We start from the raw sequence: 15,169 nt of genomic DNA on the forward strand, positions 1-15,169 counted from the left end.
AGGAAACCCACGCGGACACGGGGAGAACATGCAAACTCCGCACAGAAAGGCCCTCGCCGGCCCTGGGGCTCGAACCCAGGACCTTCTTGCTGTGAGGCGACAGCGCTAACCACTACACCACCGTGCCGCCAGGCTATATATATATATATATATATATATATATATATATGAACTCCATTAATAATCATGACCTTTCTCAGATTTTGGTTCTTTTAATTTCAAAAATAAATATTGTGTCTTTTTTTTGTCTGTTTCCCATAAGGAATTTTAGGAGAATCCTCTGTGAGAAAGTCTGATACCAAAATGAAACTTGAACAAGAATCACTATTCAATCTCTAAAAATATAAAAGAGAAACATTTAAAGCTAGACGGCCTTTCGATTTCATAAAATCAGTGAAATTTAGTTCCCTCTGAAATGTGGAAATTGTGATATATGTTTATTTCTGTAATATCTCACAAAAATGGCGGCACGGTGGTGTAGTGGTTAGCGCTGTCGCCTCACAGCAAGAAGGTCCTGGGTTCGAGCCCCAGGGCCGGCGAGGGCCTTTCTGTGCGGAGTTTGCATGTTCTCCCCGTGTCCGCGTGGGTTTCCTCCGGGTGCTCTGGTTTCCCCCACAGTCCAAAGACATGCAGGTTAGGTTAACTGGTGACTCTAAATTGACCGTAGGTGTGAATGTGAGTGTGAATGGTTGTCTGTGTCTATGTGTCAGCCCTGTGATGACCTGGCGACTTGTCCAGGGTGTACCCCGCCTTTCGCCCGTAGTCAGCTGGGATAGGCTCCAGCTTGCCTGTGACCCTGTAGAAGGATAAAGTGGCTAGAGATAATGAGATGAGATGAGATCTCACAAAAATATCAAGCCATTCTGTGGCTGGGAAGTTATTTAACTTGAGGGGATTCCCGAGAAAATAATGTGCATGAAATCGCTCGCTTCGCACAGTCAAGCAGACAGAGGAAGTCCGTGTGCCCATGTGCAGGTTTATCTCCTTCTTCTTCTTTTGGGTTTTACAGCAGCTGGCATCCACAGTGTTGCATTACTGCCATCTACAGGTTTACCTTTGACCGTGCACTGACAGTTACATCATTCTGTCACTAAACGAACAGCTGATCACACCGAGGTGCTCGCCGACCGCCGATATTTATTAGTTTGGTCCTGCGTTTCCTTTCCTTCGTATATAACATAACATCTTTTCTTCTCGCTTTCCGTTACTGGAGTCGGTCTTTCACGTTTCATTCGCACACTCACGTCCTCCATTTTTCTCTCCTGTTTCAAATTTGTATCCCACAATGCCTTGCGCAAACAGGGAAAGCCCACCACATCATGCATGATGTAATATCTTGAATTGGTTCATGGTGAAGCAGAAAAAATAGCAGAGAATTTAGGACCATAAATTCATTAATTGTTCTACTTGAAAAAACTAATAAAACTGGAAGCCTATGATTAGAATTCAGTAGCTTTCGGTCCACTAAACAAAAATAATTGAGTGCCAGGGAAAATTCTTTTTGTTACCTAAACTTGAAAAATCTGAAAGGCAGTCTAGCTTTAAGCCAAATATTAAGAGTTATCACAAAGTGATATCATGCAATGAAATCAATTCAAGGCGCATGAAAAGGAGAGATGTCAATACCATACACAAGTCAAGAAGGTCATGGGCATTTGTAATTCATAAGTATATATAGAGAAGCCTGGTGCTAGAAATATTCACAAAAGTTGGGTAAGATTGCTCTTTTTGCATTCTTGATTGCTGCTTCGCATGTCCAGCTTGTTTAAAATGCTGCACTGATTACCATCAATGTCGTCCTATTTAATTATCAACTGACATACTGCCAACATTGTGACAGCAACAGGCTAATGAGGGAGAAGCTGACCTTTTACAGCAGTAGGTGTAGATATCTAGACAGGGTGCTGAGAACCGCTATTATTGCATCATAATTACACTGCTCGGCATTTTGCTAATTCCTGTTGCTTTTGTGGCTTTTGTAAATAATACAAGATAGAAATACTCTCCAGGACTGCAGTAAAATTGTGCAGACATGTTAAAAACAATTGACGTAGTTTGAATCATGGTTGGTTGCACGACAGAGGTTGAGCGGAATGTTACTTATATTTTTGTAGATGGGGTAAATCAAGTAGCCAGCAAACGTGTATTCCTAATCATGATTTATACATGAAATTACCTGATAACAGCAACTTGGGGTGGCACAGTGGTGTAGTGGTTAGCACTGTCGCCTCACAACAAGAAGGTTCTGGGTTTGAGCCCAGTGGCCAACAGGGGCCTTTCTGTGTGGATTTTGCATGTTCTCCCCGTGTCTGTGTGGGATTCCTCCAGGTGCTCTGGTTTCCCCCATAGTTCAAAGACATGTGGTTAGGTTAACATGGGGCAGCCTTGGGCTGAAGTACCCTTGAGCAAGGTACCTAACCCCCAACTGTTTCCTGGGCGCTGTAGCATAGCTGCACACTGCTCTGGGTATGTGTGTGTTCTCAGTGCTCACTTGTGTGTGTGCATGTGTGTGTTCACTGCTTCATATGGGGTAAATGCAGAGGATGAATTTCACTGTGCTCAAGTATGCATGTGACAAATAAAAGTTTCTTCTTCTTCAAGTAATATAACTGTTAGCCAAGCATTTTCTATCCCCATCCCATAGTGACAGGGGAGGTCCTCGCTCGCACAAAGTGCATGCAGATCGGAGCCCCATCCTTAAGAGAATATGGTAATGCATTGACCTGATTTTTGATGGCATGACTGTATGACGTGTGTCCAGTGGTGCTTGAAAGTTTGTGAACCCTTTAGAATTTTCTATATTTCTGCATAAATATGACCTAAAACATCATCAGATTTTCACACAAGTCCTAAAAGTAGACAAAGAGAACTCAGTTAAACCAATGAGACAAAAATATTATTCTTGGTCATTTATTTATTGAGGAAAATGATCCAATATTACATATCTGTGAGTGGCAAAAGTATGTGAACCTTTGCTTTCAGTATCTGGTGTGACCCCCTTGTGCAGCAATAAGTGCAACTAAACGTTTCCGTTAACTGTTGATCAGTCCTGCACACCGGCTTGGAGGAATTTTAGCCCATTCCTCCGTACAGAACAGCTTTAACTCTGGGATGTTGGTGTGTTTCCTCACATGAACTGCTCGCTTCAGGTCCTTCCACAACATTTCGATTGGATTAAGGTCAGGACTTTGACTCGGCTATTCGAAAACATTAACTTTATTCTTCTTTAACCATTCTTTGGTAGGACGACTTGTGTGCTTAGGGTCGTTGTCTTGCTGCATGACCCACCTTCTCTTGAGATTCAGTTCATGGATAGATGTCCTGACATTTTCCTTTAGAATTCACTGATATAATTCAGAATTCATTGTTCCATCAATGATGGCAAGCCATCCTGGCCCAGATGCAGCAAAACAGGCCCAAACCATGATACAACCTCAATTCCAAAAAAGTTGGAACAAAGTACAAATTGTAAATAAAAACGGAATGCAATGATGTGGAAGTTTCAAAATTCCATGTTTTATTCAGAATAGAACATAGATGACATATCAAATGTTTAAACTGAGAAAATGTATCATTTAAAGCGAAAAATTAGGTGATTTTAAATTTCATGACAACAACACATCTCAAAAAAGTTGGGACAAGGCCATGTTTACCACTGTGAGACATCCCCTTTTCTCTTTACAACAGTCTGTAAACGCCTGGGGACTGAGGAGACAAGTTGCTCAAGTTTAGGCAAAGAAATGTTAACCCTTGTTGTCTAATGTAGGATTCTAGTTGCTCAACTGTTTTAGGTCTTTTTTGTCGTATCTTCCGTTTTATGATGCGCCAAATGTTTTCTATGGATGAAAGATCTGGACTGCAGGCTGGCCAGTTCAGTACCCGGACCCTTCTTCTACACAGCCATGATGCTGTAATTGATGCAGTATGTGGTTTGGCCTTGTCATGTTGGAAAATGCAAGGTCTTCCCTGAAAGAGACGTCGTCTGGATGGGAGCATATGTTGCTCTAGAACCTGGATATACCTTTCAGCATTGATGGTTTCTTTCCAGATGTGTAAGCTGCCCATGCCACACGCACTAACGCACTAATGCAACCCCATACCATCCGAGATGCAGGCTTCTGAACTGAGCGCTGATAACAACTTGGGTTGTCCTTCTCCTCTTTAGTCTGAATGACACCACGTCCCTGATTTCCATAAAGAACTTCAAATTTTGATTCATCTGACCATAGAACAGTTTTCCACTTTGCCACAGTCCATTTTAAATGAGCCTTGGCCCAGAGAAGACGTCTGCGCTTCTGGATCATGTTTAGATACGGCTTCTTCTTTGAACTATAGAGTTTTAGTTGGCAACGGTGGATGGCATGGTGAATTGTGTTCACAGATAATGTTCTCTGGAAACATTCCTGAGCCCATTTTGTGATTTCCAATACAGAAGCATGCCTGTATGTGATGCAGTGCCGTCTAAGGGCCCGAAGATCACGGGCACCCAGTATGGTTTTCTGGCCTTGACCCTTACGCACAGAGATTCTTCCAGATTCTCTGAATCTTTTGATGATATTATGCACTGTAGATGATGATATGTTCAAACTCTTTGCAATTTTACACTGTCAAACTCCTTTCTGATATTGCTCCACTATTTGTCGGTGCAGAATTAGGGGGATTGGTGATCCTCTTCCCATCTTTACTTCTGAGAGCCGCTGCCACTCCAAGATGCTCTTTTTATACCCAGTCATGTTAATGACCTATTGCCAATTGACCTAATGAGTTGTAATTTGGTCCTCCAGCTGTTCCTTTTTTGTACCTTTAACTTTTCCAGCCTCTTATTGCCCCTGTCCCAACTTTTTTGAGATGTGTTGCTGTCATGAAATTTCAAATGAGCCAATATTTGGCATGAAATTTCAAAATGTCTCACTCTCGACATTTGATATGTTGTCTATGTTCTATTGTGAATACAATATCAGTTTTTGAGATTTGTAAATTATTGCATTCCATTTTTATTTACAATTTGTACTTTGTCCCAACTTTTTTGGAGTCGGGGTTGTACTACCACCACCATGTTTCACAGATGGGATAAGGTTCTTATGCTGGAATGCAGTGTTTTCCTTTCTCCAAACATATCGCTTCTCATTTCAACCAAAAAATTCTATTTTGGTCTCATCTGTCCACAAAACATTTTTCCAATAGCCTTCTGGCTTGTCCACATGATCTTTAGCAAACTGCAGATGAGCAGCAATGTTCTTTTTGGAGAGCAGTGGCTTTCTCCTTGCAACCCTGCCATGCACACCATTGTTGTTCAGTGTTCTCCTGATGGTGGACTCATGAACATTAACATTAGCCAATGTGAGAGAGGCCTTCAGTTGCTTAGAAGTTACCCTGGGGTCCTTTGTGACCTCGCCGACTATTACACGCCTTGCTCTTGGAGTGATCTTTGTTGGTTGGCCACTCCTGGGGAGGGTAACAATGGTCTTGAATTTCCTCCATTTAGATAGATTAGATTAGATTAGATTAGATTAGATTAGATTAGATTAGATTAGATTAGATTAGATTAGATAGAACTTTATTGATCCCTTTGGGAGGGTTCCTTCAGGGAAATTAAAATTCCAGTAGCATCATTATAGGATAAACAGAGAATAGAATAGAAAAAAGAGAGAACTTCTAGGTAAATTAAGTCTTTAGAAAACTTCTAGATAAATAAATTAAGTATTTACATATACAAATATATTAAAAAGATATGAAAAAAATTGTACACAATCTGTCTTACTGTGGATTGGTGGAGTCCAAACTCTTTAGAGATGGTTTTGTAACCTTTTCCAGCCTGATGAGCATCAACAACGCTTTTCTGAGCTCCTCAGAAATCTCCTTTGTTCGTGCCATGATACACTTCCACAAACGTGCGTTGTGAAGATCAGACTTTGATAGATCCCTGTTCTTTAAATAAAACAGGGTGCCCACTCACACCTGATTGTCATCCCATTGATTGAAAACACCTGACTCTAATTTCACCTTCAAATTAACTGCTAATCTTAGAGGTTCACATACTTTTGCCACTCACAGATATGTAATATTGGATCATTTTCCTCAATAAATAAATGACCAAGTATAAAATTTTTGTCTCATTTGTTTAACTGGGTTCTCTTTATCTACTTTTAGGACTTGTGTGAAAATCTGATGATGTTTTAGGTCATATTTATGCAGAAATACAGAAAATTCTAAAGGGTTTGCAAACTTTCAAGCACCAACATAAATAAAAAGATTTTGAGGCGTTAACACAAACTATAGATATTATAACCTCATCATCCACTTTAATGGAAACGCCTATACATCTGCTCATTCATGCAATTATTCAACAGTCAGTTACAGTATGTAGCAGCAAAATAAGGCAGGCCAAGAGCTTCAGTTCATGTTCACATCAAACATGTGATCCTTGGCCATGGTGTGGATGTTGGTGTCAGACAGGTTGGTCCAGATATTTCAGGATTTGCTGTTCTCCTGGGATTTTCACACAACAGTCACTGGAGGTTACACAAAATGGTGCCAAAACAAAAAACATTTAGTGATTGCAGGAATGACCAACAGTACAGGTGTTCCTATTAAGTGTTCTGTGAGCGTATGTATCACATGTATGCAGAAATATAGAAAATTCTAAAGAGTTCACAAACTTTCAAGCACCACTGTACACACGAATGTGTACCACCTTAGGGAACCTGACTGTAAGTGCAAAGCAATCTATTTCATAAACACTTGACCACCAGACAATGAAATTTGTATCTTTATTTATTGTTGTATCTTTATTTACATAAGATAGATGGGTCTTTATCCAGTGGTTATTTTTAATTTGCTTTTAAAAAATAACATTGGATTATTTACTAACACATTTCATGGAAAATATTCATGACACTTTCATATAAAGTTAGTTAAATCAGTTTTATTAGTCCACTAGCTAGTTGGGCAATTGACACATTCTGTCATGTAAGGGCGATAGAACGGATGCAAGTGCAGGAAGAATTTTACTGAAAATATTCTCGCAAACAGATCCAGAATGTAGACAAGGGCAGAGTCAAATAACAGGCAGTGGTCGAGTGAGACACAGACAGGATATCAGAGGGAATACAATACTCACAGCCCAAAAACACAAATGGGCTCAAAACCAGAAAAGCGATACAAAATACAAGGCTTTGAGAAAGTCTGTGTGTTACTGAGAGTCCTTATATATATGGGCTGTGATTGTGCTCTAATCAAGAACAGGTGCATGGCAATTAGTCCTGATGGTATGAGCGCGATTTGAAGTCTGTGACCACGCACTCCGAGCTCTAAAGTGCGTGGACATGAAAGATGTAATCAAACAACTGTTTGGCACATCAAGTTTGATATTCAATTGTAACTATTACTATTGTAATGATGTAAAGTGAAAGCGCTGGTTCACTGCTGCCCACCAGGCACCCAGCAGAGTCACACCATAATAAATGTCATGGTGTTGTTTCTGGCACATGGTATGCAGTGTCAAAGAAAGGAATGAATATGTATTCATAACTGTGATGCATATTTCATTTTTAGTATCACTGTCACAAGGCAATATAGTAATTTACTGACATGAAATACACGGCATGACACAATTCAATGGTTCATATGCTATAATATTATTCTATTCAGGTCAATTTTGTGCCCTTGCAAATATTTTGCTCATAAACTCATCGGGAGCTCCACTTTTAGACAGTGCTTAAATATCTACACTACCGTTCAAAAGTTTGGGGTCACTTTGAAATTTCCTTATTTTTGAAAGAAAAGCACTGTTCTTTTCAATGAAGATCACTTTAAACTAATCAGAAATCCACTCTATACATTGCTAATGTGGTAAATGACTATTCTAGCTGCAAATGTCTGGTTTTTGGTGCAATATCTACATAGGTGTACAGAGGCCCATTTCCAGCAACTATCACTCCAGTGTTCTAATGGTACAATGTGTTTGCTCATTGCCTCAGAAGGCTAATGGATGATTAGAAAACCCTTGTACAATCATGTTAGCACAGCTGAAAACAGTTTAGCTCTTTAGAGAAGCTATAAAACTGACCTTCCTTTGAGCAGATTGAGGCTACATCCACACGACAACGGCAACGAGATTTTTTTTTAGCAGGTAAAAAAATTATCGCATCCACATGGGCAACGGATCAGTAAAATATCAGGTACATATGGCAGTGCAACGCTTGCTGAAAACGATGCAATACACATGCCACACCTCTACGTGCGCTGTAAGACGGTCCCATCGGAGACACCAGAACAATAGAAGAAGTAGGACGCATGCGCATAAACCCCTTCTTCTACCCGACGTGAATGAGTGAGTGCTGTTTGTTCTAGTCATGTGGTTGTGACGTCATCGTGAACAAATCCGTTCTACTCATCCAGACGACTTCGCAACGGCGCCGTTGCCAGATTTTTCCACTCTGAAAACCGTTCTCAAAAAATATCGTTTTGGGGCACCCAAAACGCCGGTGCCGTGTGGATGCCAGGCCGAAACGATAAAAAATTTTATCGGATTCACCTGAATCCGTTGCTGTGTGGACAGGGCCTGAGTTTCTGGAGCATCACATTTGTGGGGTCAATTAAATGCTCAAAATGGCCAGAAAAATGTCTTGACTATATTTTCTATTCATTTTACAACTTATGGTGGTAAATAAAAGTGTGACTTTTCATGGAAAACACAAAATTGTCTGGGTGACCCCAAACTTTTGAACGTTAGTGTATATCAAAGCTATTGGAACCATCTGTGCTTGTTTCCAAGGAGATATACTAAAGTTGAAGACAAAACATCAAACCATTGCTGAGATATGGTCTCACTTCCTGTTTGTCAAATTCATTTGGATGAACCATTCCGGATATCAAAGTTTTGTTTTGGTTGGTCTCATGATGTTGTGAGCCAAACTGCATGATTGGACAAAATTTTAGGAAAATAATCAGGGGAAAAGCAAGTTTATGGGCCTAATTTATTTATCTTTTAAAGTTAAAGTTTGTAAAGGTTTTTTTAGGGCAAACTTCTAGGGCAAACGTTATTCTAAAGAAGAAAGTTTCAGTGCTAGTCACATGCATATGCTTATAAATGCCAATCATCTGTACCTTACCAAGTGTGTTCATGGCACACCTGATTTCCATTAAGGATTCCCACCAAAGTCCATGAAAGACAAAGCTTCCACAGAGCCGAAATCAACAAAATAACACCTGAAAACACCTCCTAAGCACAGCATATTCTCAATGTTCCAGTTATGCAGCTCAGACATTTCAATGCATTGGCTACCAGTAGCACAGATTCACTCTTTCGCCTTTTAAAGAGCACCACTATTTTTGTCTGAATAGAATAGATAGTCTGTTGTATAGTTGCAGTAAATTACGACATTTATATAATTTGAAACTTCTAAATCCAGCTGTTTTTCCAAACTAACTTGGTTTTCATGAATACCATATTTCATGTGCAAATGCTCTTGTGAAGTATTTATGAATACATTTCTGTTCTCTTTTCATATCATTTTTTTTTTCAGTTGATTGTAAATTCACCACAAAAGCTGCACATAGTCAGAAGCTAATCCTGCAAATACAGTGTCTTACAAAAGTATTCATCCCCCTTGGTGTTTGTCCTGTTTTGTTGCATTACAAGCTGGAATTAAAATGGATTTTAGGGGTTTTAGCACCATTTGATTTACATACCAGGCCTACAAATTTAAAGGTGACAAGTGTTTTTTTTTTTTTATTGTGACACAGACAATAATTAAGATGAAAAACAGAAATCTGGAGTGTGCATAGGTATTCACATCCCCCCCCTTCCCCCAATCAGTCCTTTGTAGAGCCACCTTTTGCTTAGCTGCAAGTCTCTTATGTCTCTATTAGCTTAGCACATCTAGCCACTGGGATTTTTGCCCATTCCTCAAGGCAAAACTGCTCTAACTCCTTCAAGTTAGATGGGTTGCGTTGGTGTACGGTACAGCAATCTTCAAGTTATGCCACAGATTCTCAATTGGATTGAGGTCTGGGCTTTGACTAGGCCATTCCAAGACATTTAAATGTTTCCCTTTAAACCACTCCAGTGTAGCTTTAGCAGTATATTTAGGGTCATTGGAATGTGAACCTTCATCCCAGTCTCAAACCTCTGGCTGACTCAAACAGGTTTTCTTCCAGAATTGCCCTGTATTTAGTGCCATCCATCTTTCCTTCAGTCCTGACAAGCCTGTCCCTGCAGATGAAAAACATCCCCACAGCATGATGCTGCCACCACCATGCTTCACTGTAGGAATGGTGTTCTCAGGGTGTTGTGTTTGCGCCACACATGGCGTTTCCCATGATGGCCAAAAAGTTCAATTTTAGTCTCATTTGACCAGAGAATCTTCTTCCATGTGTTTGGGGAGTCTGCCACATGCTTTCGGGCAAACTCCAAATGTGTTTTCTTAAGCAATGGCTTTTTTCTGGCCACTCTTCCATAAAGCCCCGCTCTGTGGAGTGTATGGCTTAAAGTGGTCCTATGGACAGATACTCCCATCTCCGCTGTGGATCTTTGCAGCTCCTTCAGTGTTCTCTTTGATGTTTTTGTTGCATCTCTGATTAATGCCCTCCTTGCCCGGTCTGTGAGTTCTGGTGGGCAGCCTTCTCTTGTCAGGCTTGTAGTGGTGACATATTCTTTTCATTTTGCTATAATGGATTTAATGGTGCTCTGTGGGACATTCAAAGTTTGGGATATTTTTTATGACCCAACCCTGATCCATACTTCTCCACAACTTTGTCTCTGACCTGTTTGGAGTGCTCCTTGGTTTTCATGTTGCTTGCTTAGTAGTGTAGCAGAGTCAGGGTCCTTCCAGAACAGGTTGATTTATACAGACATCATGTGACAGATCATGTGACACTTTGATTGCACACAGGTGGATCTTAATCAACTAATTATGTGACTTATGAAGTGAATTGGTTGGACCGGCTCTTATTTAGGGGTTTCATACGAAAGGGGGTGAATACTTATGCACACTCCAGATTTCTGTTTTTTCATCTTAATTATTATTAACAACAACAATTTGCACCTTTAAAGTTGTAAGCATGTTGTGTAAATCAAACTGTGCTAACCCTCCAAAAATCCATTTTAATTCCAGCTTGTAATGCGACAAAACAGGACAAACACCAAGGGGGATGAATACTTTTCCCTTACGAAAATTAACCATGGTTTTACTATGAAAACTAACCATGGTTTTACCATGGTTTATAGTTATTCATGGTTTTCATGGTTTTTTTGGGTAGCCATGAAAATCATGGTTCATGACTATGGTTTAACCATGATTTACCCATGGTTTCACTATGGTATAATCTTTGCCATAAACCATGGGGTTTTTTTTCAACCAAACCATGCTTTTTAAACCATGGTTTTCTTATTCAAGTTTCAAAAGTAGGCTACAATAATCTCATCTCATCTCATTATCTCTAGCCACTTTATCCTTCTACAGGGTCGCAGGCAAGCTGGAGCCTATCCCAGCTGACTACGGGCGAAAGGCGGGGTACACCCTGGACAAGTCGCCAGGTCATCACAGGGCTGACACATAGACACAGACAACCATTCACACTCACATTCACACCTACGGTCAATTTAGAGTCACCAGTTAACCTAACCTGCATGTCTTTGGACTGTGGGGGAAACCGGAGCACACCCACGCGGACACGGGGAGAACATGCAAACTCCACACAGAAAGGCCCTCGCCGGCCACGGGGCTCGAACCCGGACCTTCTTGCTGTGAGGCGACAGCGCTAACCACTACACCACTGTTAGGCTACAATAATTCATACAGCGAACAACAAGATAACCTAGTGTTGAGTTTGTGCAATATTAGCCCAGTGGTTGGGTTAAAGTTGAGTTATTTTTGACCCAGTATTTTTAGAGTGTATTATTGTTGTTGTTGTTGTTGTTTAGGATGTATTATATGCATTTTACCTCAATGTTCACTTAAATTTTTAGGTTCTAAGTAAATGTTAATGTATCTGGGCTGTTAATCGAGATCCTTCTCTACAGCATTGACTGTTGGACGAAAGCATGGTAATACTACAGTTAGTGCATCCTTTTAAAAACCATACTATCCCTTTTTAAACTAATTTCATAGTTACTATGACCTATTACACATACAACTATGATGCTACCACAGCTACTGCAGTACTATGGATAAACCACAGTAATGCTATGGTTGATTCATAGTACTTAGAATCACCATGAAATACCATAGTAGAACCATGGTTACTACCATGGATGAACCATAGTAATACTATGGTTGGTTCATAGTACTTAGAATCACCATGAAATACCATAGTAGAACCATGGTTACTACCATGGATGAACCATAGTAATACTATGGTTGGGTCATAGTACTTAGAATAACCATGAGATACCATGGTAGAATCATGGTTCCTACATAAAAACCATAGTATAACCATGGTTACTACATAAAAACCATGGTAAAACCATAGTAAACCATGGTAGATTTTTGTAAGGGTTGCAAAACACTATAAATTGCCATGGGCTCCGTGGTCAACTGAGCAAGACTCTCAAAAAGCTTCAATACCGTAAAATGCTGACATAGCCATAAATAATAAGAATTTCTCATATTTCTAACCCATCTAATAGGATTTGTGCAAAAGCCTGGAGGATGAGTGTGATATTCAACCTATTAAGCTGCAGCTTTCTACTGATGCTACAGTAAAGCAGGTATTTATTTTTATCAGGCATAATTATTTAATAGCCTACACAGTGTTCAATGATGTAATCATGACTGTCTTTTTCCTGTTCAATAATCATGCATTTGTGAATGTGTTTTGCCAGGTTCACTGCATCATGAGTGTTTTGAGAGAGCAGTGTGTGTTTGTCACGGAGAAGGGAAAGCTGTGTGGTGTCATTACATGGAAAGAGGTGACGAGTTTAACCTGATAACCACATGCACGCACACATGCATACACACACACACAGGCTACATTATGAACAAACAGTACGAAATAGGCGACATCATGAACAAACAGTACCTAATTACACTGGTCATACTTGACGACACAAACCCCCCCCCCCCCCCACAGTTTATTGAGAAAACAAGTCTGTGAGTAATGCTTGTTATGTATTTCTTTTAGATGAAGAACATGATTGAAGAGCTGGCCAAGGAAATCTGATGTCTAGTCGGAAAACGAGCACTACTTGGTCATCACACACTCACGCTTCATAACTCAATAGATCTTTTTTTTTTCTAATCACAACTTCAAAATATTTCATCAAGCAGTGATTTGCTGTGATGATCATGTTCATGTACAGCTCTAATTACTCATATGCAAATGACTTTATCTGTCAAGATTGCTGTTAGCCAGCAGGCCGCTTCCTGGAACTGAGACAGTCGGAGCTCTTTATTCGGTGCCATGACTAAGGAGTCTCATTCTTGTGTTCTGTTTATAGGGCCTGAGGGCAGGCCAAGTGATAAAGATTTATTAAAATCAGCCATGTGTACCCAGTTCTAATGGAGGAGATGAGGGAGGTGTAATTAAATGAAGCAGCCACTGAGCACCATTCGACCTATCACTGTAATAGGATGAGCACTCTTGGCTAACCGAACAAACAAAATGATAACACTGATTTTGTTTATGGCTAAATAAGCGTGCCCTTCAAGGGACGCTAAAATGAAGATAGAATGTAGGCAACACATTTACAAAGAATACAATACAGATAGATCATAGCTCAATCTACACCTTGTGTTGCAAAAGAAAAAAAAATTCATATCAGCTTCTGATGCACTTAAATGAAATTCAAGAATTTGTGCTTTCACTTTTGGGAAGAGAAAGCATGATATGCTCACTGGTTAAAGTTATCAGATCACCCCCACACAGCACACACATCTAGCCAACAGCAGCACGGCATGCACAAATTACATATCAGTGGCATCACATGTAGCTTGTTTGCTAATTGGGATGACATGTTTTGGATAATAGTTATTATTCTATCCACATTCACTGGATATGAGCAATCGCGCGCTCTGATTGGCTACTCTACTACTAGGATATCAGCCCATGTACCGTGAGTAGAGAAAAACAAAATGGCAGAGCGTGTTGCTCAACCAACCGAGGAGGAAATAAAAATTCTACTCAAAAACAAAACCCCCCAAAATACAAAAAAAGCAACAAACTATGAAATAAAAGTATTTTATGGTAAGAACGTATCTTTTTAAAAATTTTTCAAGATATTATGATTGTAGCATTTTTCACAAATTGCTCCTGTCATTTCGCTGATTTGTTTACATTCTAAGCAGAAATGATTTTGCCGGACATTTTGTATAAAATTTTTATTTACTGAATTTGCAAAGAATAAAAATAAAAATGCCCTGTTTCTCAAAATCCAGCGAATGTGGATAGAATAAACCAGTTATTCCACTCAATCTCGTCGTACTTGGCTTATATCCAACTCGACGCTACACGCCTCATCGGCTATCAGCTCATGTATGACTTGATTTCGTGGAATAACTGTTAAATAAATATTCTCAGTATTTGGCTTTTTCTGGAATAATAATCTGGAATAATGATTCAGTTGTTGACTGTAGTCAGTTATGTGCTACCCAGCTTAATGCTGCTCCGAGTTTATATTCATTAATGACAGGAGGATGTAAATTGCTCATGCAGTGTTGATGCATATGAAACATGGACACCAACCATAAGAGATGTAGTTAATGACTAAAGTCTTTAACTAGCACTTAAGTTTTTATAAAGACAATTCAGCAGACATAAAACAACAATATTCTGTCAGGAATATCACCATTTATCTCTCAGTACCTCAGTCACTAACAAGAGATTCTGTAGAAATAGCCTTACAATTAACATAGCCCTCCAACCGAGCTGTCATAGGTTTCATCATATTGGGAAATATCATCACAAAACATTGTGTCATAATTTGTGAAAGTCCAAAACATCACAAGATTAGGCCATCAATATACCAGAATCTTCTCACAGTGGACACAACTCCACTTACAGTGTCTTGCAAAAGTATTCATCCCCCTTGATGTTTGTCCTGGTTTGTTGCATTACATGCTGGAATTAAAGTGGATTTTTGGTGGGTTAGCACCATTTGATTTACACAACATACTGTACCTACCATGTTAAAGGTGAAAATTGTTGTTTTGTTGTGACACAAACACTA

At 39.7% G+C, this 15,169-nt stretch overlaps 1 protein-coding gene across 1 annotated transcript in view; it reads left to right on the plus strand.

Annotated features, from left to right (window-relative positions):
* clcnk (chloride channel K) overlaps nt 1-14,297 on the plus strand; it is a 37,466-nt gene extending 23,169 nt beyond the window's left edge. The window contains exons 17-19 of the mRNA XM_060936682.1: nt 12,632-12,712; nt 12,827-12,913; nt 13,126-14,297. Of these exons, the coding sequence (XP_060792665.1) occupies nt 12,632-12,712; nt 12,827-12,913; nt 13,126-13,164 (207 nt within the window). The 3' untranslated portion in view covers nt 13,165-14,297. The remainder of the gene's footprint in view (nt 1-12,631; nt 12,713-12,826; nt 12,914-13,125) is intronic.
* The last annotated feature ends 872 nt before the right edge of the window (nt 14,298-15,169 follow it).

Source organism: Neoarius graeffei, chromosome 13 (assembly GCF_027579695.1).
Source record: "Neoarius graeffei isolate fNeoGra1 chromosome 13, fNeoGra1.pri, whole genome shotgun sequence".
Lineage (NCBI taxonomy): Eukaryota > Metazoa > Chordata > Actinopteri > Siluriformes > Ariidae > Neoarius > Neoarius graeffei.